Source organism: Melanostigma gelatinosum (genome assembly GCF_949748355.1).
Source record: "Melanostigma gelatinosum genome assembly, chromosome: 2".
Lineage (NCBI taxonomy): Eukaryota > Metazoa > Chordata > Actinopteri > Perciformes > Zoarcidae > Melanostigma > Melanostigma gelatinosum.
In genome coordinates this window covers 8072957-8097312 of record NC_136635.1, presented here as the reverse complement: position 1 = coordinate 8097312, position 24356 = coordinate 8072957, and the positions used below count along the sequence as shown (strand labels likewise).

Here is a 24356-nt window from a genome sequence, read left to right as displayed (position 1 = left end):
ACACCACCGCATAGCACAACACCACTGTAACTGCAATACCTGGGCCTGCCTGCCTGCCTGCATGCATAAACAAACGGCTGGATGAAGCCACGCTCACACTGATACATCTCGTGGAAATGGAGATCGTTTCAAAACCTATTGAATATCTGATCTCTTCTTACTGTTACCACGGTACATGTGAGATTAAAGTTTGATGACACACTGAGTTCGTGGGGAATTAAAACAAAGACAGTTTGGTAATCTGCCATATACTGTGTGACTTTGTGGAGAGAAACGTCGTCTCAGTCCCATGTGTGAGCCGTGATTCGTTCGTTTGAATTGGAAGTGTTAGGATCTCCCAACTCCGGAGGCTGCATCATCCTTCCTCGGTTGAGTTTCCCTCCCGACTCAGGGAGAACGGACAGGCTTTGGCCACTGGACACGGTGCCGTAGTCTGTTTGGATATTGTTATCTGTTTAAGTCTGCAGCTATATATATATATATATATATATATATATATATATATATATATATATATATATATATATATATATATATATATATATATATATATATATATATATATAATAAAGATCTTGAAGGATTAATCTGCTGTGTGAGCGTGCGTTTGGGTCCATCTACTACACCACCACATAACAGAACGGACTGACCATGTCGGACCCAGCTGCCGCAGCAGATTTTCTTTCTGCGGATCAGCTGCAGAGGGCGATGGCCAACCAGGGCGCGCTCCTCGGGCAACACCATCAGGTTCTGCGGGACCTAGCGGACTCGCAGCGATCTATCGGGGCCCAGGTAGCGGAGATAGGAGGCCTACTGCAGGACTTCATGCTACGCCATTCTCCTCCCTCGGAGCCGGTCCCTGAGGACGCATCCAGCACCCGTGAGTCCTTTGTTCCCTCACCGGTGCCCTATAATGGAGCGTCCCGGGAGTGTAGAGGGTTCATGCTCCAGTGTGGATTTGTTTTTAACCAGCAGCCCCGCACATTTGCTTCGGACAATGTGAGGGTGGCCTTTACGGTGGGGTTGCTGTGCGGCAAGGCGCTGGTCTGGGCGGAGGCTTGGCGCAACAGGCTCAGCCCAAACCTCTTCGCGGAGGAGTTGAGGAGGGTATTTGACCACCCAGTTTACACCAGGGACGTTGCTCAGCGCCTGCTCAGTCTTCGTCAGGGTTCCACCAGCGCAGCGGAGTACACGTGGACTTCCAGATTCTGGCCACGGAGTCCGGTTGGGACAAGGAGGCGCTTAAGGGGATATATCGCCACAGCCTTTCGGATCTGTTGAAGGATGAGCTCGCAGTCTGGGAGGAGCCAGAGTCATTAGAGGAGCTCTACACTTTGGCCATCAATATGGATAACCGTATCCGGGAACGTCAGTTGGGTTTCCGTCCCAGCCTTCAGTTCCCGAGCCCGTCCGGACGGTACAGCTCTGCGCGCCCCTGTTCTCCTACCTCGGCCCCTCCCCCTTTCGAGCCGGAGGAGCCGATGCAGATGCTCGGGGGCCCTGCGGGACACCGCAGGGCCGTCTGCCCTGTTCGACCAAAAGAGAGCGCTCGCCAGTAAGAGTGGGGATGCTGGCGAGCGAGGCAGAGAGAATTCACCCTTCTAAGCCTCGTGCACTGTTTCCTGCCACCCTGAGTTTAGCTTCTGGGCCTGTGCACCTGTCGGCACTCATTGATTCAGGGGCTGAGGAGAACTTTTTGGACACTGAGTTTATTAGGAGTAATGGGATTCCCGTGGAGGCGTTGGAGTGCGCTCAGCTAGTGAGCGCAGTGGATGGCAGTTCACTGGCAGAGATAACACACCAGACTCAGCCAATTTCCCTGCTCGTGTCCGGTAATCACAGCCAGAAGACCCGGTTCGACGTGTTTCCTACCCCTCAGACACCCCTGGTCCTGGGACTTCCCTGGCTTAAGGATCATAATCCACAAATCGATTGGGTTGGGGGTAGGATCACCGGCTGGAGCTCCACCTGTCACTCTCGCTGCCTCAGGTCTGCGGTCCCCCGGCAAGCTCCCCCCCCCAGCAGACCTAACACCGGTCCTAGCCTCTCCGCTGTGCCCCGGGAGTATTTGGATTTAGGAGAGGCATTCAGCAAGGAGCGGGCTCTTTCACTCCCCCCTCATCGCCCCTACGATTGTGCTATTGACCTGCTCCCGGGCGCCCCACTTCCCACTAGTCGGCTATATAATCTCTCCCGGCCAGAACGCGAGTCTATGGAGAGATATATAACTGAGTCAGTCGCCGCAGGAATCATACGTCCCTCATCTTCGCCTGTGGGAGCGGGTTTCTTCTTTGTCTCCAAGAAGGACAAGAGCCTCCGTCCATGCATCGATTTCAGAGGTTTGAATCAAATTACTATCAAGAATAAATATCCTTTGCCACTCATCTCGTCTGTTTTCGAATCCTTCGCTGGAGCTAAGACATTCACCAAGCTGGACCTACGCAACGCGTATCATCTGGTCCAAATTCGCGAGGGAGACGAGTGGAAGATGGCCTTTAACACACCCTTGGGACACTTTGAATATCTGGTGATGCCGTTTGGATTGACCAATGCCCCTGCCGTCTTTCAGGCACTGGTTAATGATGTCCTCCGCGACTTCCTCAACCGTTTCGTGTTTGTGTATATTGACGACATTCTGATCTTCTCCCCGAATCCCCAGGAGCACACTAACCATGTCCGCCAGGTGCTGCAACGACTGTTGGAGAATCAGCTCTTCGTTAAGGCTGAGAAGTGCGAGTTCCACGTCTCCGCTGTGCAGTTCCTGGGCGTCTTCATTGAGGAGGGTCAGGTGAGAAAGGACCCCGAGAAGGTTAAAGCCGTAACGGAGTAGCCGGTGCCCACCTCACGAAAGAAGCTCCAGCAGTTTCTGGGGTTCGCTAACTTCTACAGAAGGTTCATCCGGGACTACAGCCGAACGGCAGAACCGCTTACGCGACTCACCTCCTCCAAGGTGTTGTTTTCATGGACCCCAGAGGCCGACAGGGCTTTTTCTGCTCTCAGTGAGCGGTTCGTCTCGGCTCCAATCCTGGTCCACCCAGACGAGACACGGCAGACACGGAAGCACCGGAGTCGGAGCCGTACTGTCTCAGCGGTCAGTTTCCGACTCTAAGGTCCATCCTTGTGCTTTCTTCTCCCGTAGACTTTCCCCTGCTGAGAGAAACTACGACGTGGGCAAACGAGAGCTGTTGGCTGTCAAGTTTGCCTTGGAGGAGTGGAGGCACTGGCTGGAGGGATCGGTGGTCCCCTTCATCGTTTGGACCGACCACCGAAATCTGGAGTATATCCACACGGCGAGATGCCTCAATTCTCGCCAGGCCCGTTGGGCTTTGTTCTTCGCCCGCTTCAATTTCACCATCACCTATCGGCCAGGTCACAAGAACACCAAGCCGGATGCACTCTCCCGTCAGTTCGCCCCGGAAGGGGGGAACTCTACTCGCGATACCATCCTGCCTGCTGCGTACGTGCTCGGTGCTGTCACCTGGGAGATCGAGAGGGTGGTATGTGAGGCCCAGCAGGCTCAACCTGACCCTGGAGGGGGCCCTCCGAATCGTCTGTTTGTCCCTCCGTCCGTCCGCTCCCAAGTCCTGCGGTGGGCCCACGACTCGCATCTCTCTGGTCACCCCGGCATCCGGTGGACTATAGACTGGCTCCGCCGCACCTTTTGGTGGCCGTCCCTCGAAGAGGAGACCCGTACGTATGTGCGGGCCTGCACTACGTGCGCCCGGAACAAGGCCTCGCACCGACCCCCCCATGGGGCTACTACGGCCACTCCCTGTTCCACAACGTCCGTGGTCCCATATTGCGGTGGATTTCGTAACGGGTCTCTCCCCGTCAAACGGTAACACCGTCATTCTGACTGTGGTGGACCGGTTCTCAAGGGCGGCCCACTTCATTCCCCTGCCCAAGCTTCCATCGGCCCGTGAGACCGCTGACCTACTGGTCCAACACGTCTTTAGGCTTCATGGCATTCCTGCGGACATAGTCTCGGACCGTGGCCCGTAGTTCTCATCCCAGTTATGGAAGGCATTCTGCCACACCCTCGGCGCCACGGCCAGTCTATCCTCGGGATTCCATCCGCAAACTAACGGCCAGACGGAGAGGCTGAACCAGGAGCTCGAGGCCATCCTCAGGTGTGTGACCGCCACTAATCCCTCCTCTTGGAGCCATCACCTCCCGTGGGTTGAGTACGCCCACAATTCCCACACATCTACTGCCACCAGACTGTCTCCTTTTGAGGCCTCCTTGGGCTATCAGCCTCCCCTGTTCCCTAGCCAGGAGGTCGAGGTGGCAGTTCCATCAGTCCAACACAATGCCCGTCGTTGTAGACGGGTGTGGAGAGCGGCTCGGGTGGCTCTGCTCCGCACGGCTGAGCAGAATAGGAGAGTGGCGGCTGTCCCAGCTCCGGCATACCGTATTGGACACCGGGTCTGGCTTTCGACCAGGGACATCCCCCAACGTACCGAGTCGAGGAAGCTCTCCCTCAGATACATCGGTCCTTTTCCCATCATCTCCATCGTCAACCCGGTGTCGGTCAAGCTGCTGTTGCCTCGCTCCATGAGGATTCACCCGGTGTTCCATGTCTCCCTCCTCAAGCCTGTTGTCCCCTAAATCCTCCGCCAGCACCCCCTCCACCCCCCCGCCTCATCGAGGGGGGCCCCGTCTACGCGGTCAATCGCCTCCTGGATGTCGTCGGATGCCGTCGAGGTCGGGGGTTTCAGTACCTGGTGGACTGGGAGGGTTATGGACCTGAGGAGCGGTGCTGGGTGCCACGGTCCAGGATCGTTGATCCGGGGCTCATATGCGCCTACCACCGACAGCACCCCGGTAAGCCGGGCGGTTCGCCAAGAGGCTCTCGTTGAGGGGGGGGGGGTACTGTTAGGATCTCGGTCTGACCTAGTGTGTGCTCCTCTGTTTTTCCCCCTGTCAGTGTTGTTGTTTTAAGACCATGTGTTTATGTTTTGTTTTTGTGTCAGCCTATAGTTTCCACCCCCGAGTTCCATCTCCAACCACGCTCCTCTCCCCAGGCTCAGCTGTGGGGAATTCCGGTGATCAGCTCCGACGGACTTAAATACCCCCAGCTGTCCTCCGGCACGTTGTCAGTCCGTACGGTTACCTGTCTGGTTCTGGTCTCCGTGAGTTTGAACAGTGTTTTCAGGAACAGTTATTTCGAACCTTTCTGGCTGTCTGCAGCACTCCTGCCGTGCAGAGTCGATCCCCGGGAATTCACCTGTGCGCAGAGGCCGACCCGAGTAGTACCACGGAGTTCACCGGTCGGCATCCCTTGTGTTCATCCCGGACCGTTTCCAGCCGTGAGTAAGGTTGAGTTTCCCTCCCGACTCCGGAGGCTGCATCATCCTTCCTCGGTTGAGTTTACCTCCCGACTCAGGGAGAACGGACAGGGTTTGGCCACTGGACACGGTGCCGTAGTCTGTTTGGATATTGTTGTCTGTTTAAGTCTGCAGCTATATATATATATATATATATATATATATATATATATATATATATATATATATATATATATAAAATAAAGATCTTGAAGGATTAATCTGCTGTGTGAGCGTGCGTTTGGGTCCATCTACTATACCACCACATAACAGGAAGTGTATTTCACATATAGTACAAGTGGGCTACATGATAATATTAGCTTGTTCCTCCTCATTTAGCCATCGCTTTGATTTGCTGAATTGTTGTAGATGTTGAGACAGAACATAATTAATGTTGGTGGTGGAGGTAAATATAATAGTTTTGGTTACAGGCCAGGGGGCCAGGTTCATTTGTCGGGGTTTTTAAGTCTTTTGTTGAGGATGTGTGAATATCTTTGTGAATGTGTGTGTCTGTGCCTAAACATACACTACCGATTGTAACTTTGGTGGAGGCACTGGAAACGTTTACAGTGGTTCTACTGGTTGGAAGTGACTACTGTGACTACTGGTTTGTCACACCATGACCAGATACACTGAGATTCACGAAATAATTCGTTATTTTGAAATATGTTCGTGTATATCAAGTTATGGATAGTCATAATCAACATAGTCATCCTTTAGTTGATTGTGATTCTGAACGACTCTTTTTAGTTACCTCAATGCACAATTATACTGTCCCTGTTCCACAAAACATTTAATTATGAATTAGCTGTTCAGTTATATATTTCGCGAGCTTAACAAGCTGGATAAAAGAAGGCAATACGCCTGTGACAGAGGTAAAGAAAAGAACAGCTAGATAACCGAGGCTACTCTAGTACTGTCGGTTTTACCGTGGCAATAAAATGCCTGATGGATCACCAACAACCAACCTTGCACTGCACACAGCAACACAACATCAAAGACAAACTGTCACATAATGCCGCTCATGCAGTCCTACATCTGTATGCACCAAATTACTAATTGCACCATCAGCCCATTTCCAGCATGAAGTTTGTGAACTGAACTTCAATAGTCTTCTATCAGCCAACTGACTACAATGCATAAATCCCACAAAGCTAGACCATAGGAGGTCTCCTGAAATATTAATTCATATAGGATTGTAAGGAGTATTGTCTATGTATAGAAAACATATTGGAAAGTTTGATAGAGGGTAAGAAAGCTGTAAAAAAGCATTTGTAGTGTGATTTCCTAATGTGGTTCACAAACAGCTTCCTCAAGGTTTTTGGTTAATTGTGAAAGACACCCAATTATTGAATGGGAAGCTTCCAAGAGTGAATTAAACAGTGATGCAGAGCTTTGCTGAGATCGGTGTGATAAAGGATAAAAAATGTTTTTTTCTCAGTTTTTTGACAATACTGTCTGTGAGCAGTTCAGACTCTGTGTTAACAGGCTGCATGTTTGTGTTGGAACAAGCAGCGGTGCAGCCAGTGATGGTTTCCTCAGAAGGCCTCAGCATTCACTGTGAAACTGAACAGAAAACCTAAAGAATGTGGACGAGAGACTTGTGAGGCAAGAAAGTTAAACAGCAGATTTAGAAACTCGACAGCCCCACCTGCTGTCCATGTGTGCATTGTCCTCAGGGTTCAAGTTTACACATGCCACTCATAGTGTTAAGTGTACAGGGTGGCAATACAAAAGACTGACACGGGATTATTATGAAGTGTTTAAGCAGGAAAAGCAAAAAGCAGTCCAAAAATTGTACACATGAATTATACATACTGTGACAAAAAGGTGCATAATTCTTCTGATTGTTGTGCTCCCAAAAGTTTCAAAATAAAACCCTGATGATAACATCAGAGCTTTCTCCACAAGGGTTTGAGACTTCAATATTTTGACAAAAAGCCTTTCTCACAAACTGGAGGTGTGGGATTTGAAAGAAATGGGCATTTATGAGGCAGACAGGGTCCATTGAAAGACACTATCAAGTCGTATTGTAGGAAATGTAGTGGTTTTTTTTTTTACCAAAGTCAGGATATCTCCGCCATATGCTGATTTTGACCATTCCTTTCGTCTCTTGTTACTCCACCAACTTAAGGACAGTTCAATACTGAATAGCCTCAGTAGCCCATTGAAACTCAATCAAGTCATGAAAATCAAGACTTGGCAGGTACTTATGCATTGCTCTTCCCGCTCTCTCTCTTTACTTGCTGTGTTTCAAAAGAGTTGGAACTGCCACCATGTTTTCAATACGGAATTACAGTAAATAAGCAAGTATGATAAAATGATCGGGAATATTTTTTTCAGTTAAATAAAAGAATAATGCCTTATTTTGTAAACCTATAGTTTTGAATAAAGAATTAAACTTCAATTCGTCAAAGATTGTTATTTCTGGTGTGGACAGTAATGTCAAACCTGAGTCACAATTTAGTTTATTTGAAAAATCCTTAATTATCTTGTAAGGCAAGAAGTTGTGTCTGTATGAATGAGATGGCGGCGGACACCTTAAGGTGGAACATATACACTATCGGAATCACAGAAAAAGAAACGGATACCTTTTATCAGTACGTCAGATCACAGGCCACTTTCCACTTTATAGCCCTTTGAACCTAACAAACAAAACGTCAGTATGTGCAAGCACACACACACACACACAATCCATTATCTTCCACTGAGCAAATATAAACCAAACCTGCACACACGCATAGACACACTCTTAAAAAAATCCATTTGTACTGTTTGAAGAAGAAACTACAAAGCAAAGAATGGCACCAAGTGGCGGCGCGTTGGCCTGCATCTGGGCAGGTTTCAACTCCCCTTATGGCCTAGATCAGAGGAGTGAAGCCAAGCAGGATCTCAGTCCTCTGTCAGATGAATGAAACCACTTAGCAAATTAGCAGTCCTTCCTTTCGGCCTTTGCAACACACACACACACACACACACACACACACACACACACACACACACACACACACACACGTGGACAAACAATGCAAGTGCATAGTGCAAAAGCACACACACACAGGTGCACAAGTACACACATTTGCACACACTCAAATAAGCAGCATGTGATGGTAAAAGGCCAGGTCATGAGAGACTAGCGGGACTAGAACCATGCGAAGGCTGGAGAGAAGAAGAGTGAGAGGAAAAGAGGGAGTGAGAAAGAAGAGGAGAGTATGAAGAAGGTGAGAGGAGAGTGGAGGATGATGACACAGTGAGAACGGGGAAAACGAGAGGGGAGGAAGATGGTCAGGAGGTGTAAGTAAAGAGAGCAAGGAAAAAGGGAGGACACGGGGGCAGGCGAGGATGACAGGGTGCGTCCCAGTGGAGAGAATGGCCGCTGGGCAAATTAGTGTAACACCAAAAGCCAGCCTGTTGAAGGGACCATGCGGGGGAAGGACAGAGCAGCAGGACGAAGGGGGAATTGCCTGTGGCACGCATCCCTTTTACAGGGGTCACCACCGGTACACATTGACTCAAACGCACAAACACACACTTACGCAAGCGCACACACACAACCCTTTCCCCACATAATTCCACAAACGTATATAAGTGCACCTACATGCAATCATCTAAGGGCATTTTGAGATCACCAAATAAGAAGAAACATGGCCATGATCGTATTATGTGATCAGTGCCGATTAAATTATTTATACAACGGACAATACACACAATGGTGGGTGCTAGACGTGTGTATGTGTACTGCCTTCATCCCAGTGTCCAGAGAAGCACGTCAACGGACTAACAGAAGAACGGAAACATGAGGTTCAAATTGATTAACATCGGAGTTCTTAGCAGTAATGCCGAGGATTAAGACAGCGAATAAATGTTTCATTCAAAGCCAGACCAGGATCAAACGTTAGAAAGGCCCCCGGCTCGCTCTCTGGGGTTAGCGTGATTCTGCTCTTTCCTCTCCTCCTCCTCCTCCTCCTCCTCCTCCCTCAGCTGTTGGTTTTCAGCTGTATTATGACAGCCACTACAGATTGTCTCACTAGCAACTACAGGCCCTGCCCTTGTGCCTACACATCATTAGCTCTCCATCTGTCAGCTTCCTAACAGGTTCCCACTAATTCCCAAGGACTCACTTCATTGCATTCCTATCCAACAGGCAGCAGCAGCAGTCGGCTACAGACTGCACTCTGTCCTGTTCAGTTCGGAGCCTCTCTTTTCTTTGACTTTTCCTTCTCTCTCCTTCACATTCCCCCTGATCCTGCATTCTCTTCCTTACTTCATCCCTCTCCTCTTGTACCCTATTTGCCAATCCTCGCCCCCATATGAACTCCTCCTCCACTTTTAACCTTTCCACTGCACCCCTCTCATCCCCCTTTCATTCTTCTCCTCAGACCTGTTCCTTAAAGTATCTGGCGAGATTCAAGGCTAGCGCCAGTGGTCAACAGGGGATTAGCAAGTATGGAGGTTGGAGAATGTGTGAAAAACAGTTCAGTCAAACACTCTGCGGGCCACTGGCACTCTCTCTCTCTCTCTCTCTCGCTCTCTCTCACACACACACACACACACACACACACCAGAGATAACCCACACTAAAGCACAAACCAAAGCAACCGGACTAAACTGCTTCTGGCATCACGTTTATCACTTTGCTTGTTCACGTGGTCCAGAGCCCCGCTTCCGAGAGGAATGTACGCACACAAGATAAATATAAAGACTGCATGTTTTTGCAGATAAATTGAAATAAAATAAAAAGTAAAAAAGATTATAATGAGAAAGCACAGAAAGATGTCGTGGCTAATGGCAGCGACGTTGACACTGGTCCTAGCAAATGGGCTTTGTGGCTGTGTATGTAACTCTATCTGTAGAGGGGGAATACAGCAGTGGTTGGGTAATGGAAAGGTCATTTAGCCAATCCCCCAGGTAGGGGGGGCTGGTCTGACACAGCTCGTTTGTCACAGTTCAATAACTGCCACTCCAGGGAGTGTGAGGGAGAGAGAGAGAGAGAAAAACGAGTGAGAGAGGGGTTGGAAACTTAAGTGTATTTGTGTGTGAGTGCGCGCTGAAACCCTGGTGTGTGATCGTGTGCTCAGGGCCCTGGCAGCACAGCTGATTCCCAGAGCTTGTCCCTCCATTAGAGGCCTCAAACGGGGTCACAGCGAAGGCCAAGCACCACCGACTCAGTCATCTGGACTTGAAAACTTGCTGGGAGCCTTGATCTGGGAGCATTGTCCTAACGAAAACCATTTAAAAGCCAATTGAATAATCTGAAAAATGTATTGTCACAAGGTACACAGACCAGTTTTTAATGAATTGATGGAAACTGTATGTTTTGTGGGTAAATGGTTTTCACAGGACGGCATTGTAGCTCTTGAATAAATCATCCAAAAAAAGGATCTGTCTGTCCAAGCAATCAATAAATCGAACGTTTCTCTGGCCGGTTCAATTGCACCTCAAAGTGCTTTATACATTTTTTTTAAAACACATGAATATCAAACAAATAACAGCAAAAGATGACGCTCCATTATTCTCAGTTGGCTGTATTGATCAGCACTGTCCCTTTGACAACCTTGATGTCGTTTCGGTGTGTGAATGATCCCCCAGCTTTGTGAGAGAGCCAAAGATGTTCACACATTTCATTGAGTGACGGCTGAGAGACACCACAGTCTGTCCTTCTCCTCACTTTGAAAATCAATCATACGCTTCTAGCTTCACACGTGTCTCCATATCTTCCCGGAAAGACGGCCGAGGCACAGATTTGTTTTTCATCTCAACTGGATTGAGAGATTTGGGGATTTTATCTCCAACGCCCCCCGTGGAGATTTGAGAACTACAGACTCTGTCACGGGAGGGTTTGATCCCGTGTAATGCTTCCAGGGTTGTTTGATATTTTCTAGAAAGGTCTGTGTCTCCCCCTTGTGTTCATCACAGGAACGTGCAGGACAACAGTCGGATGGAAATGTTTGTCTGTCACAACACATCTTTCAGGAGATATTTATGTATTACATGGAAGTGCGAACATATTGATGAAGTATGATAATAATTTGAATAACATAACTTAACAATGATGTTGTATTTATGATGTAACACAGCCACTCTAGGTGCTTGCCAGCCATCTGAAGCAGAGACTGAAACCACACTGTGTGACTGAGTTTGTCACTAAATGACCAAACAACAAATAAAATGTTCATCTTCAGCTCACAGATTACATCAAATACAGAGACATACAGACTATATCATCCAAGCAGATATAGACAATCGGCTGTTGTGTTTGACAAAACCTTACAAAGCCTACAGACATTCAGCCCTGTACACCAAGTGATAGTGAAAGAGATGCTGTCGCATACATGGGCTGAGCTGACTGTGGTCAGTGACATCATGGGACAGAAGCTCTTCCTCTTTCATAATGACTCTCTGACGTTCAGGACACTCACTGAACACAGTTTACTCGGCCTTCAAATACTTTATTTAGGTTGTTGGCGAGCGATTAACTTGAGAGAGAGAGAGAGAGAGAGAGAGAGAGAGAGAGAGAGAGAGAGAGAGAGAGAGAGGAGAGAGAGAGAGAGAGAGAGAGAGAGAGAGAGAGAGAAGTCAAAGAAGTTCACACTGAGGAAAGCAACTGTGTTCAGTTCATGGAAGTAACAAGTGAGATGACACCTTTGATGTTTAAAGACGCTTTCTGGGTAAGTCTGTCGTGCTTTGCTGTGGTTGTCCTTGTTCTTGAAAACTGAATGTTCATTGGTGTCGTCGCAGTCATGCAATCATTCATGGTACATTCATGTAGAATTCACATTTTAAGCAAATGTTTTAAAGAATTGAATTCATTAATTTAGCAGATAATCAAAAGTACCTACTAAACAAAATCCCTGATACCAGTATTCTGCAGACTTAAACTTGCCAACATTTGGAGTGTAGAGGTCAAATTTAACATGTTGTAAAATACAAATATCTTTATTGAATTCTTAAGTTCTGGCAAATTTGTATCACCGAAAAAAGACGGTACTGATGAGTTCATGAATACCCTAAAACTTTGTGCCACAGGGTCCATCTGTGTCGATCTACTTACTCTTTGAGGGGCAGTTTCATGAAGTACTGAGTGTTGCCATGTCACTATTTTTGCAAAATGCTAGTTCTGCATTTTTACCACAAAGTGAGTCCAGGATTGACTCAAGAACATGTTGCAACCGTTGTTGAGCAATGCTGTTCATTGCCGTATTTCTCTAAGCTTGTTATATGTCTTCTAAATGCAGGGGTCCAGTTTCACCTGTCACGCAGGCTATGACGCTGTGATCCAAAGGTTGCAAGATGGAAGGCATATGTGCAAAGATGTGGAGGAGCTTTTAAAGATGAGGTAGCGTCAGTCTGTATCCAAAACTTGTGGATTTGGGAAATTCAAATGTTTGTGATTGTTGTGTCGTTATGTTACCATGAGATGGACAGAAATCGAAGTAAATATAGCTTTCTCCAGCAAGGGCCAGTTCTCGAGACAGAAGAACTGGACTACTCTGCAAATAATTGAGGCTACTGGAGTTTTTATTATCGGGAGACAACAGCGCGTGTAATCGGTCACACCTGTGTTCAGTTTTTAAGGTGTGTTCACACCAAACGTGGCGCGAACAATTCCCGCCGCGTTTGGTGTGAACGCACCTTTAGTCCCGCCGCTGCTTTGCATCCCATACAGTTGGTCAATTGCTCTCTGTTCAGCAAAAACATTCAGCAGCACCACAAATACTGGATACAGCAAATGATAATAGAGGACTACAGTCATATGCGGTAAACCTCGAGGTGTAATCCAATATAATAAAAGTAATGATGGTAAATGATGGTAGCATATCACAACAAGCTACAGGGAAGCGTGATGCGTCTCTTTCGTTAGACGAGAAAAACACTGCTCAGTTTTGTCAGTAAATACTGAAAAGCTAATCCTGGGCTCCAGTGTGAACTTCTCATCATCTGTGTTCATACTTCACAGGACACTAGCAGAGGAGAGGTATGGGAAGGAACTGGTGACGATTGCTCGCAAAGCAGGAGGACACACAGAGACCAGGTAAATACATCGGCTGAATGAAACATTACGTACTGTACACACATACTGTACACTTGGTATATAAGTAAGACATATTAGAAAAAGGGGGTCACATATTTATTTTGTTGAAATGACGATCTGATGAGTTTAGTGCTGATTGAAACTGACTCGCAACATATGAAACATCAGTCTATGAGTCATATATTCTTTTGAAAGGAAGCAAAAATCTGTCTGTGAGACAGAAAAAGAGAAGAAGAAGAAAAGAGTGGCTGTGGGTATGTGCAACCTACCGCAGCAACAGTGGGTCATTATATGTTGCCAGATTTCCTGTTTCTGTCCTGTCACAAGCTCTCAGACATTTAAGTTGTACTGAGCTTGCTCTAATGTTTGTCTGATCCTAAATGTGCATTGTTTTTTCCAGCACCTTGAGAGCATCCTTTGAACTCTTAAAAACACGTGAGTTTATCGATAGCCAAGCGCAAATCTCACCAAAGTACTTGCTGCTGTCTTTTTGTGTGTGTCTATAACATGTAGAATTGACTCATGTTGCTGTTTTTGGCTGCAGAAATCGAGAACATTGGTAACTTTCACATCCAGCTGTCCGATGTATTGAAAGAGGAGGTGAAAAAGATTGAGACATTCAGAGAACGGCAGAAAGAGCAGAGGAAGAAGGTACTGGGCCGTTTGTGTTTAACAGCTGACTGATTGTACACACATATAGAGCTGAGGTTTGATGGCTTTCTCGAGCTCGTCTCTTTCTCCTCTACCCGAGTGCAGATTGTACGTATGAGGTCATTTAAATTCCTTTATAGGTAATAAATATGTATTCATATTTACAAAGCTAAGTGATGGCCAAGTAATGCATGCACCACTAGAATTCCTACTATGATAACAAAATTCCAGTCATTATTAAACCTACCGGAAGCTGAACAAGTTATTTCAGAATTTGCATTTAGCTCAAGTTAGAAATAACTTTAAAGTTTCCACAGCATGTTAGTAACTGTGGGTATCAAAAGAATACACAGTAGATGAATACAATCAATATTTTAAGAGCATTCTCGTTGCCCATATAGTTCCAAAGCATCATGGAGAAGGTTCAGAAGAAAAAGGTTTCTTTGTACAAGAGGACCGTGGAAGTAAGTAACAGCCGAAGCTGATATTTCAATTATTACATTTTGCATTTAATCCAGAAATCAAGCGTGACTTCTTTTGCCGTTGTTGAGGCGCTGATTTGATGCCATGCTGTGTTTATGCTCATCACTGGCATGAAGAACAAACATTACACAGCTCTTGGACCTCTGGTTTCTGTTTCTGTCTCTTACAGTCGAAGAAGAGTTATGAGCTGAGATGCAGAGAGGCGGACGAGGCAGAACAGGGGGCGACCGTTGCATCCAAAAACTCAGAAAAGGTATATTAACTAAACTGGTTACCTCACTATAAGAGTATTGTCAGACCAGTTGGAGGTTTTAAGGAATTCAAATACAGACTTCCATTTAGATATTTGGCTTTGCACCCCAAACTGCAAGTTTAGTGGTGGAACTTTTCTGCAACTCTATTAGGAGGAACTTCAGTATGTTCATGAGCGGCTGTTACATCTGTCATCTCCTTTAAAGTACATTCAATCTTTCGCAGATTCCCTAAATGACTCTGATCATATTTAGACTTTTGCATATTCAAGAAAGGTGCTATAGGCATCTTTTCAACAGGCCTGACATGCTTCGGCCTGATAAGGTTATTTTGATAATGTTTTAATGTGATGAATTCTCTCCAGTTTGTGATGAGAGCTTGTCACACTTGTCATGCGTGTCACTTCCTGTGTAATGCTTTTTTTCACAGATGCGTCACAGGGCAAAGCAATCTAGACAGGCTGCCAATGAAGCAGGTACGGCCCAGAATCATGTTTCCTCTCTAGAATTCTAGATGGCTGCATCTTGTTCAATGCAGCCATCACAGACTATATGAATTTAGAAAAAAAGTTGCACTGTACATGATTTGTCTAATACATTTGTGTTTGTTGCTGTGTTTGATTTCTAACTATAACCATCTATGATGATACTGCAATGTCTCACAGAGAAGATGTACTTTACCAACATTGTTCAGCTGGAGAGTGTTCGCCAGGACTGGGAGGAAACACACAAAAGCACCTGCGAGGTACTGGGGACTACATTCCTATAGTACATGCACATCATAAACCAAAACGAGGGCTTCTAACCGCACAGACTAGACCTCACACCAAGCCCCCTTCATCTGCAAGCATGATTCCTCTCACAGCACCTTTCTGCTGACCAATGAGGAAGTACAGCTCTTGAGCATGCTAAGAATGGAACTGCAAACCCACAACCACAAAGTAACTTTTTCAAAGTTGAGATCCGTTGTGCTTTTTCAATTCATTTTACACAATTGGCACATCAGTCATTCCTAATACATTCAGATAATACTGCCGGTTTGCACTAATGCAGCACAACAAGCTGTACAGAACAGAAAGGAATCAAGTTTTTTTAAGTCAGTGATGAACTTTGGTACAGGAGAAACCAGCAGTGTATGTTTCTCAGGTGTTCCAGCAACTGGAGGGAGATCGCATCAGCATGCTCAGGTGCTCTCTCTGGGACCACTGCAATCATTTCTCCATGCAGTGTGTCAACGATGATGAGGTGAGCCTACTTTCTTTAAATATATTTAAATGGATATAAACCCAAAATATAAAAATACATATTTCTCCTCTTACCTGTAGTGCTATATATCAATAGAGCTTGTTTTGTGAGTTGCCAAGTTTTGAGATATCAGTCGTAGAGATGTCGGCCTTCTCTGAAACATAATGGGACTATATCACAGTTTCATATAAAAGCTTTGGCTGAAAGGAAATAGTTCCAACTTTAAACTGCTCAAGGTCTGTGGATTATCTTGAGTAACAGGGTTATGATTTCTGGAAAGATAAATTGCAGTTTTCAAATAAATCTTTTCGGCCTTTTGAGCAAGTCAAGTCAAGTGCCATATTGTCATATTTTGTTCTGCATGGCAGATATCTCAAGGAATTAGGCAATTCACATCAAAGCAATGCCGATTGATAAAAAGCACAACAGGTAAAAGGATAATAATGTATTTTTGATTTTGGGGTGAACTGCCCTTCAGCCCTCTGGGCTCAGCTTGGGGTGAGGCCTAAACGCATGGTTTTGATGAGAACTTTCGAAGACCTTCATGGTCCCAAGATGTGCTTACCGGTATTAGCAAATGTTGGCATGCTAACACGCTAAACAAAGATGGTGAACATGGTTTACATTCTACCTTCTGAACAACAGCTTTGTCATTGTGAGCATGTTAGCACACTGAGGTTAGCATGCATGGCTGTAGATATGTACGTATGTAGACTATTTGTTGAAAGTAGGAACCAACAGCACATGTCACACATTTGGTGGATGATTTTGAAATCACCTTTCATACATGCTTAGTTTCTTTATATGGATAACTGCATTTGAAATGAACGTCTCAAACAAAAAATGTTATACAGGAAGTGGACAATTCCAAGGAATTGACTCTTGTTTTTCAGTTTATCGAGGACGTGAGGAAGCAACTGGAACAGTGTGACATCACCACAGACAACAACTATTTCATAGGGATGAAAAGCACAGGAACGAGGCCTCCAGGTATAGAGACTACTCAACGTGTAGATTGTCCTTTACCCTTCAGAGCAAACTACAAACCTAAGGAGAGAAGTGAAAGAAGGGGCACAAAAGAACTGGATTTAGAGTGCTACTCAACTTCCAATTCTCTCTTTCAGTGAACACAAAGACAGGAAGCCACACCTGACCTCACTTCTCAAAGAAGCCGTTTCTCTTTTCCCCACACAGAGCCCATCTTGTATGAGAGCTTCTACCAGACGGAGAGATCCCGGGACAGCAACGGCCCAGCTCATTTCGCAGTAGGAGAAGAAGACGTGATGATGAGGTCTGACACGATCCACATCGGAGCAGGAATCAGGAGGAGACAGCATTGTTACCGTACAACCTTTAGGGCTCAGGGTATAACACATGAATACTGCCAGGCTGTTGTGGCAGTAAGGAAATGCTGTCTCCTCCTGGGTCAGCTTTCTTCAGTACCTTTCAGATGCACATGCTCTTTAGACATAATTGTTTGTTTATCTGAACAGTTCTGTGTCTATCCTAAATATCTACCCTGACCTGGATCATTCAGGTGCTCTGATCTGCCTCTCACAAGTTCTCTGAACATCAGTGCTGACAGTCTTCAAAACTCACAATCAGCAATGACACCTTTTGGGGAGAGTAAGTATTGCATTCCCTTGTTGGATCTCTTGACCATTGAGGGGAGTAATGAACATGTCAGCCTATTTGTGCTCTTATGGTGGATCTATTTGAATTAGGATTGAAGTTTGAAATTGTTCTTGCGTGATCTTAAATTTGAGCTTAAAGACAACCACAATAATTACCATAAGATTTCAAAAGAAAGTTCAGATTTGAGCCGATTTTATACAATTCAAATCGAATTAAGATGTAACTATAAAACTATTGTACATGTTTGCAAAACACCATACCCTCGATGCCAGTCGTTCACAGATGGGTCGCAGGAAATTTGCATAATTTCTTCCGTCGGTCTTTTATTCAAGATGTATATATGCAGTACACATTTGAGCCACACGAGGGAGCCTGAACGTTCATATCGTTCTGATAATTGTGGCCTACTTATAACGTCGAATCTAATATAAATGATTTGTAACAAAAATAATAAATGTTGCACATTTTAAATGAATGCAATAGCAATGTGCTGCATACAATGTGTTGTGTACATAAAGTTGTATTTCTCTAAAGTACATTTAGCATTTTCAAACGCCTTCTTTCACTCTGGCTTCAGGTGAGAGTTCAGATGGAGGATATGCGCCCCTCCCAGGCCTCCAGCATGCAGCATCATCGGCCACCGTTTCAGCTGATGAAGACAGCTACATTGTACTTTATGAATACACTGCCCAGGTGATTACTACGACACGTTATTTTGTATTATTTGCAATACTGAGACGTTACTGGACATGACACCAAGTTGTGTCAATTACTGTACCATTACTCCAAGTGTAGAGGTATTCAGGTAAGAGATGCCAGTGATGAAGGCTCCTTAGTGTCACCCATTTTGTAACCAACAATTGTCATCTTTGTTCATAACGACCGGTCAGGAAGAGGATGAACTGTCTGTCAGTAGAGGGGACATGGTCCGAGTGTTGGCACGAGAAGAAGACGGCTGGTGGACAGTGGGCAGGAACGGACTGACTGGACTGGTGCCAGGAAACTATCTGGGCAAAATCTGAACGATGAACCAGCTGGAGTTCAACATTTGGATGGTACCGTCCGGCTTGCAGTGACTTTGCTTTGTCAGTATATGTCATATTTTCAACATGAGTCTGACGAACAAACTTCCATCCGCTAATAGAAGAACAACTAGCATTATGCCAGTGCACGAGAGGTTCTACACTGCAACCATAACAGAGCTTCTTTTTTTAAATCAACCATCTGCGCTGTGATCATCAGACTCCAGACAAAGAGATCATGATAACCGATAAAAGAATGTATCTTCAATATAATTGATAATTAGTTTGACTTCAGCATTCTATTTGATATGATAAATCGGGAGTAAACATTCGATTAGTTCAGTGGGGTTTTGGAGTGGATAGTGTTGGCACATCAAGGCTCTTTTAGCAGGCGCAAATTACACCATTTGACATTTACCTTAATGCTCCAACGTAATTTCACATTTACCACACAGTTGAATACATATGATAATCCAACTGGGCTCGTACGTGTTCTCCTCCATTCACCGTTTGCGTTGTCCATTTGGGTAGCGTTGGCTAGCTCGTTTAGCTCTTCCAGTGATACCACGTTGTCCTGCTGCTTTCCTGTTTGGTAGCTAATCGGCTCAGAAAAAATGACTCCACGTTAAATGGTATTATTTTTACAGGCAGGTTGCTTTATAACAATATTTCGCACCTGGTGGGCCATGAGGCGTTTCATCTCATGTTTTTCTTCAAAAGGCAGACTTTGAAATGTGCGCTGTAAAAGATAATCCACATAATTCGCGTTGACCACAGTTACTAACGTTTTTTGTATGTTTGTGAGCTCGGGAAGATTGAAGGTTACAATACTGTATTTATATGTATGCTGTGCATTAGGAATTATCTGTGAGTGCTGAGTAGACCAAAATACAGAAAAGTTTGTATAAAGGAAACTATTTCCATATATGTCAAGTGATGATGTAGCGATGTGTTTATACATCCTCATGTTTCATGCAACAGATGAAATATCAAATAATTACCTGTGTATGTGGTTTAACTGGCAATATACTCTCTTCCATGTACAGCCAAGTGGATGAAATGGAAATGAAACAGTCAAGTTGAAATGTATGACTTTATTCGTCTCCTGCCTGTTCTCCAGTCTACACACAATTTTGTTTCTCATGTTTTTTTCCTGCGGCACAAGCTAAATATCTAGGGTTCAACTTAACAGCTCAGAAATATTAAAACGGTGCACCAATTCACAAGAATGTTTAAAATAATGTCATCATTTCCATAGCAGGGGTATAACTAACAATCTAAAGAGAGGGATGTCTCTGACCGTAATAAACTGGATCTACGGATACACAGGTCTTCAGGTAACACTGATAATACTCCTACTAGCACTGGAGACTGAAAGGTTGATTCACAATTGAAATACTGGCAATGCCTCGCTAATGAAGCCTGATTCAGAGAACATCCAACATCTACACCAAAAGAGAACATACATTATTCACAACCTGAATGTTTGTGAATATGAAGACGTCTGTCTTCCAAACATGGTTTTGAGAGACAAAACGAAAAGCTGCTCCACAAATAGAAATGTAAAGACAAAACCACTGAATCTGTTATGTCTATGGTAAAAAGTAGTTATTTTTCCATTTTCACAAAATCTGGTTCTTACTAACCACGTTCTTAGGAATACTGTACATGTTCTTTTTAGCATCGATGTTCCTTTATACCAGGACATATTTCCAGAGCTCCAGCCGTAGTGCAAACTAGCACACAAGGAAATACATTCGTATACACATTACGCTCCAAATGACTTCTCACAATCCTCACTGGGGAGTTTGATCGAGCCACGTGAAAAGAAAAGAAATTCTGCATCAACATCGACAATGTCAATTAGCCATATACAACTTTGGCCACTGTAAATATTTCAGTGTTTGTAAGGAGAAAAAAATACATTGAAAGAAACAGTAACTTACAAAGCATGTCAATAAATAACTGGTTTACCCGTGAAGCACCCACCCACCCAAACCACATCACCAGTGTTCGCTACTTTATCAGGAATTGTGCAAGGTGTGCGTGAGCTTATATAAGTACAGCTGAAATCTACTGCGGTGATGCTCCTTTTGATTTATGGAGTGCTTCGTTGGTCGTCCGCCTCCTCCCTCATGCGTAGCTGTTGGTTGTGACCAGCAGCTCGTATGCAGGGTCATGACTCCTCCTGCAGAGCACCACGCAGGCACAGAGCATGCCCAGCATCTGCAGGCAGACAGCAAGTGAAGAAAAGGAAAGCGGTGATGCGAGTCCTTGTGCAGGAAAACAACACGAGCAAGAGCTAATAAGCAGTTATTTCCTAGTTCTTATCAAGCATCCCGATCTCCTGGATTACGTTATTTTTTTACCACTTTACTACTGTGGAAAGCAGATAATGTTAAAGCATCTTCACACACAGGATGCATGCTGTGTTATAATGAGAATGTTTGAGTGTAATACGAAGTGATTGACCACGCTGTCTTTCGTCGCTGCTTTGGGAGCAGTGGTGTCCTGGTCAGCAGCAGCCATGCTGAGCTTTTAAACACGGTGACAATCAGTTGACACAATTAGGTCAGAGCTGCCGTTAGCTCAGCTTGTGTTGACAGAGACGACTGCAGCTTTAATTATTCTCCCAATCAACACGCTTTTGACTTGAACACTCATGGAATAAGATGCCTTATGTGGATTTTCTGCAGTGAGGCAGCAATTTGTTGTGGATGAATTAACCTCAGTGTGATACTGACTGTCGTCCTTTCTTAGATTTAGGTTCATAACAAAATCCATTTGAGCAACATCAGCGGTCCTACTAAATTTGACTATTTTGTATTTTCCCAGATGCTTTCAGGTTGCATTGAAGTTCTCCTCCTTACCTGTATAGATGCAAAAGTGAGTGCCGCCCATATGACATACATCATGATCTCCTTCAACTTTTTCACAACCAGCGCTTCACAACCCTACAACAGGAAATGAATGACATTAAAATAGTTCCACAGGCAAAACAGCATTTCTCACGAAACAAAACAAGAATAACACCAGATAACCTTTTACATTGTACTGCTGTTTGTGCCAAAGAAGAAGAAAGAAATGCCATCCATAACTGGAACTTTGTTCTGTGCTTTTAGCCTCTGGTTTGTACCTCTTGGTAGAGATCTGCAGGTCGAGTGAGAGTGCCGGAACAGTTGCTGATGCTGGGCAGACAGCAGCTGACTGGCACACTGTTGTTCTTGGAGTCTTTAAACCAGCGCGTGTTCCTCCAGTCAGAGTAGTTGCGGATGCCGCAGCAGTGAAGCTAACAGGAGAACAGAGAAGAATAGAGAGGGGGAAATCATCAGCATATGCGGTTCAGAACACAATTTGAAATTTGTTTCACGATCTGAAATATGCGTACATCAAAACATTTACAAAATCTATTTATTTAAATTTAAATGTTGGTCCACATCGGAATTTAGCTGTCAAAAGTCGAATGTTTGCCGCAGCAGACTTTTCTCCTTACCTGCCTCTGCACATAGTCAATGGCGCGGCTGGGGGCATCGGTGTTCGTGCCGTTGTACTCGTTGTAAACCTTCTGTATGGAGTGATTCACCTCATCTTCTACCTAAAACAAAAGCAACGCAGCAGTTACTGTCCCTGCAAATTGCATATGTTCTCTCTCTAAGGGACAGTTTTTCACATTATTAAAAAGCTAATTTACAATGTAGGCCCTTCGGTAACGCTCTTACCCAATGAGATCCGTAATACTTGAGAGCGGCTAAACAAATCAACATGAATTAATCCGAGCAAAGGAAGTTTTGAAACAAAAACATGATGCAACTAAATATTAAGTTTTGCTAAAATGTCAACTCCTAATGCTTCAAACGCTATCCATATTATCTTCCAACTATATATTGCTATATTAAAGCAGACAGATGCAAAATACAATCCCACACACATCGATATAGAGATGTAGTCCAATGAGACAGTGTTTACCTTGGCTCTGTATATGTAGCCCAGCACCACCACCACACACTCTGTTACAAACACCAGCAGGAGAATAGCAGCAAACTGAAATGACAACAAAGACACGTTGTTCAGAGGCTCATTAGTAAGGCGGGTTAGAAATAGAATGATCACTTGACATTGCCGATTATTTTTCAGCGGCGCCATTTAGTTATGGGTTTCCCAAATGTTATGTTGTTGTATGTGTTCCTCGTGCTCCCTATATGTGAAATAAATGCTCTTCCTCTGCGTTCAGCGGATTTCCAGGGTGCAAGTCGAAAGCAGTCCACACTCACAGTTGCCAGACCACAGGAGCTTTCACGTATCGTTGCACAGCAGCCAATCAAGCCGATGATGAAGAGAAGAGTCCCGACAGCTATTATTATGACAGCAGGAATCAAAGTGTACACGTCTTCAAAGAAGTGGTCATAGTCGTCATATGTGATGAACACATAGGCTCCGATGTAGCATAGAATCCCAGCCGCAGCCTGCAGAGAGACACACGGAGCACAGACAGAGAAAGACTTGTATTTGTTCTTGTACATTCATCTGTCAATTGTTAAACTACATCTTACAATGCATTTTATTTTCTTCTGTTTGCAATTAGTGATGATTTGTTTTTCTTAAATTATAATACACTGTGCAGTACAGTAATTTGGTTATTATAGTGTGTGCATCTCGTAGCCTACTGTGTATAACTCTGGTCATGCCAATAAAGCAAAATTGAATTCAAGACAGAACAAAGTAAAATAGCAGGCAATAGATAAAGAAATTGGTTAAAATCAAATACTTCAAGATAAAATATGCATTACTTCATACATTAAAATAATATTTAGCTCAAGCTGACAAACAAAGACGAGACATTTGGGAGACTGTTGCAATGTGAACTGGGCCACTTGTTATCGTGTTAAGTATCCATCCATCCTAGGAGGAGATATGGTCTTCTTCTTAAAAAAGATAAACTGAAGAGAGCAATGTTAAATATCCATCTAACGTTCTATCTTAATCCAACACTGTTCATTGCATGATGAAACAGCTCAGATAGCAGCCGCTGCAGGACCCAACAGCTGCTGCATAACGTCATCGCTAACTTGTGGGCAGCTACCGACACACTGTAGCTAATTGCTACCTCCACATGACTGTTTCTCACATGAGTGGCCGTCACAGTGAATGCTAAAGTGGATGTCCCGCCGTATGGTCTTATCGCTACACTGCGGACTGCAGCGCATCTCTGGCGCAGTTTGCTAGCTCGCTCATGCTCTCCATCCCTGCGTGGCCTCACTGTGATGCTGCACATTGTCCAAACAGAAATCCTCTTCTTACCCAAAATATGAGATTGAGAAAAACCAACACGGTTTTGGATGACGTAATCCCACACTGCCCCATGGTAACTTGAGCTCCAAAATTAAAAGTGTGACTATAAAAAAATGTATTGATGCACCTGCACCTTTGCTGTTATGATAATAAAATGGCTTCGGTGGTCCTGCCCCCCAAAGCGCAGATTCTTCTGGGCTCAACCAATGAAATTGCCACAAAACAAAAAGGTCACGTGCTCCAATGACGTCACCAGTCAAAACAAACCGTGATGGCGTATATTTGAACATTGATCTCTGCAACAATGTACATTGCATTATACGTAAACAGAATAATTGCATTGTTGTTATAGTTGATCAAAGAAAGTAGTTAACTACATCCATTGCTGTCACCATCAATCATTGTCACCTGTCTGGGTCTG

General features: G+C 44.7%; 2 protein-coding genes across 2 annotated transcripts; one reads left to right on the top strand and one right to left on the bottom strand.

Annotated features, from left to right (window-relative positions):
• Positions 1–11903: 11903 nt before the first annotated feature.
• LOC306796613 (proline-serine-threonine phosphatase-interacting protein 1-like) lies at positions 11904–20609 on the top strand. The gene is made up of 15 exons (XM_079295643.1): positions 11904–11995; positions 12563–12663; positions 13285–13359; positions 13760–13794; positions 13904–14010; positions 14412–14474; positions 14663–14746; positions 15175–15220; positions 15410–15489; positions 15891–15989; positions 16883–16979; positions 17184–17280; positions 17527–17615; positions 18202–18317; positions 18515–20609. Exons 1-15 carry the CDS (start codon positions 11945–11947, stop codon positions 18644–18646), a joined length of 1272 nt encoding a protein of 423 aa, XP_079151769.1. The 5' UTR covers positions 11904–11944; the 3' UTR covers positions 18647–20609.
• A 58-nt stretch (positions 20610–20667) lies between these two features.
• LOC306789630 (tetraspanin-3-like) lies at positions 20668–24061 on the bottom strand. The gene is made up of 7 exons (XM_079285659.1): positions 23945–24061; positions 22918–23109; positions 22613–22687; positions 22140–22241; positions 21783–21935; positions 21517–21600; positions 20668–20872 (listed from the first exon to the last, which is right to left on the bottom strand). Exons 1-7 carry the CDS (start codon positions 24005–24007, stop codon positions 20780–20782), a joined length of 762 nt encoding a protein of 253 aa, XP_079141785.1. The 5' UTR covers positions 24008–24061; the 3' UTR covers positions 20668–20779.
• Between the last annotated feature and the right edge of the window lie 295 nt (positions 24062–24356).

Coding starts and splice junctions, on each gene's coding strand:
- LOC306796613 (XM_079295643.1), top strand. CDS start 11,945: ATGGAAGTAACAAGTGAGATGACACCTTTGATGTTTAAAGACGCTTTC. Junction 14,747..15,174: donor CATCCAAAAACTCAGAAAAG/GTATATTAACTA, acceptor TTTTTTTCACAG/ATGCGTCACAGGGCAAAGCA. Junction 17,616..18,201: donor AATGACACCTTTTGGGGAGA/GTAAGTATTGCA, acceptor CTCTGGCTTCAG/GTGAGAGTTCAGATGGAGGA.
- LOC306789630 (XM_079285659.1), bottom strand. CDS start 24,007: ATGGGGCAGTGTGGGATTACGTCATCCAAAACCGTGTTGGTTTTTCTC. Junction 21,936..22,139: donor TTGACTATGTGCAGAGGCAG/GTAAGGAGAAAA, acceptor TTCTCCTGTTAG/CTTCACTGCTGCGGCATCCG. Junction 21,601..21,782: donor CTGCAGATCTCTACCAAGAG/GTACAAACCAGA, acceptor TTCCTGTTGTAG/GGTTGTGAAGCGCTGGTTGT.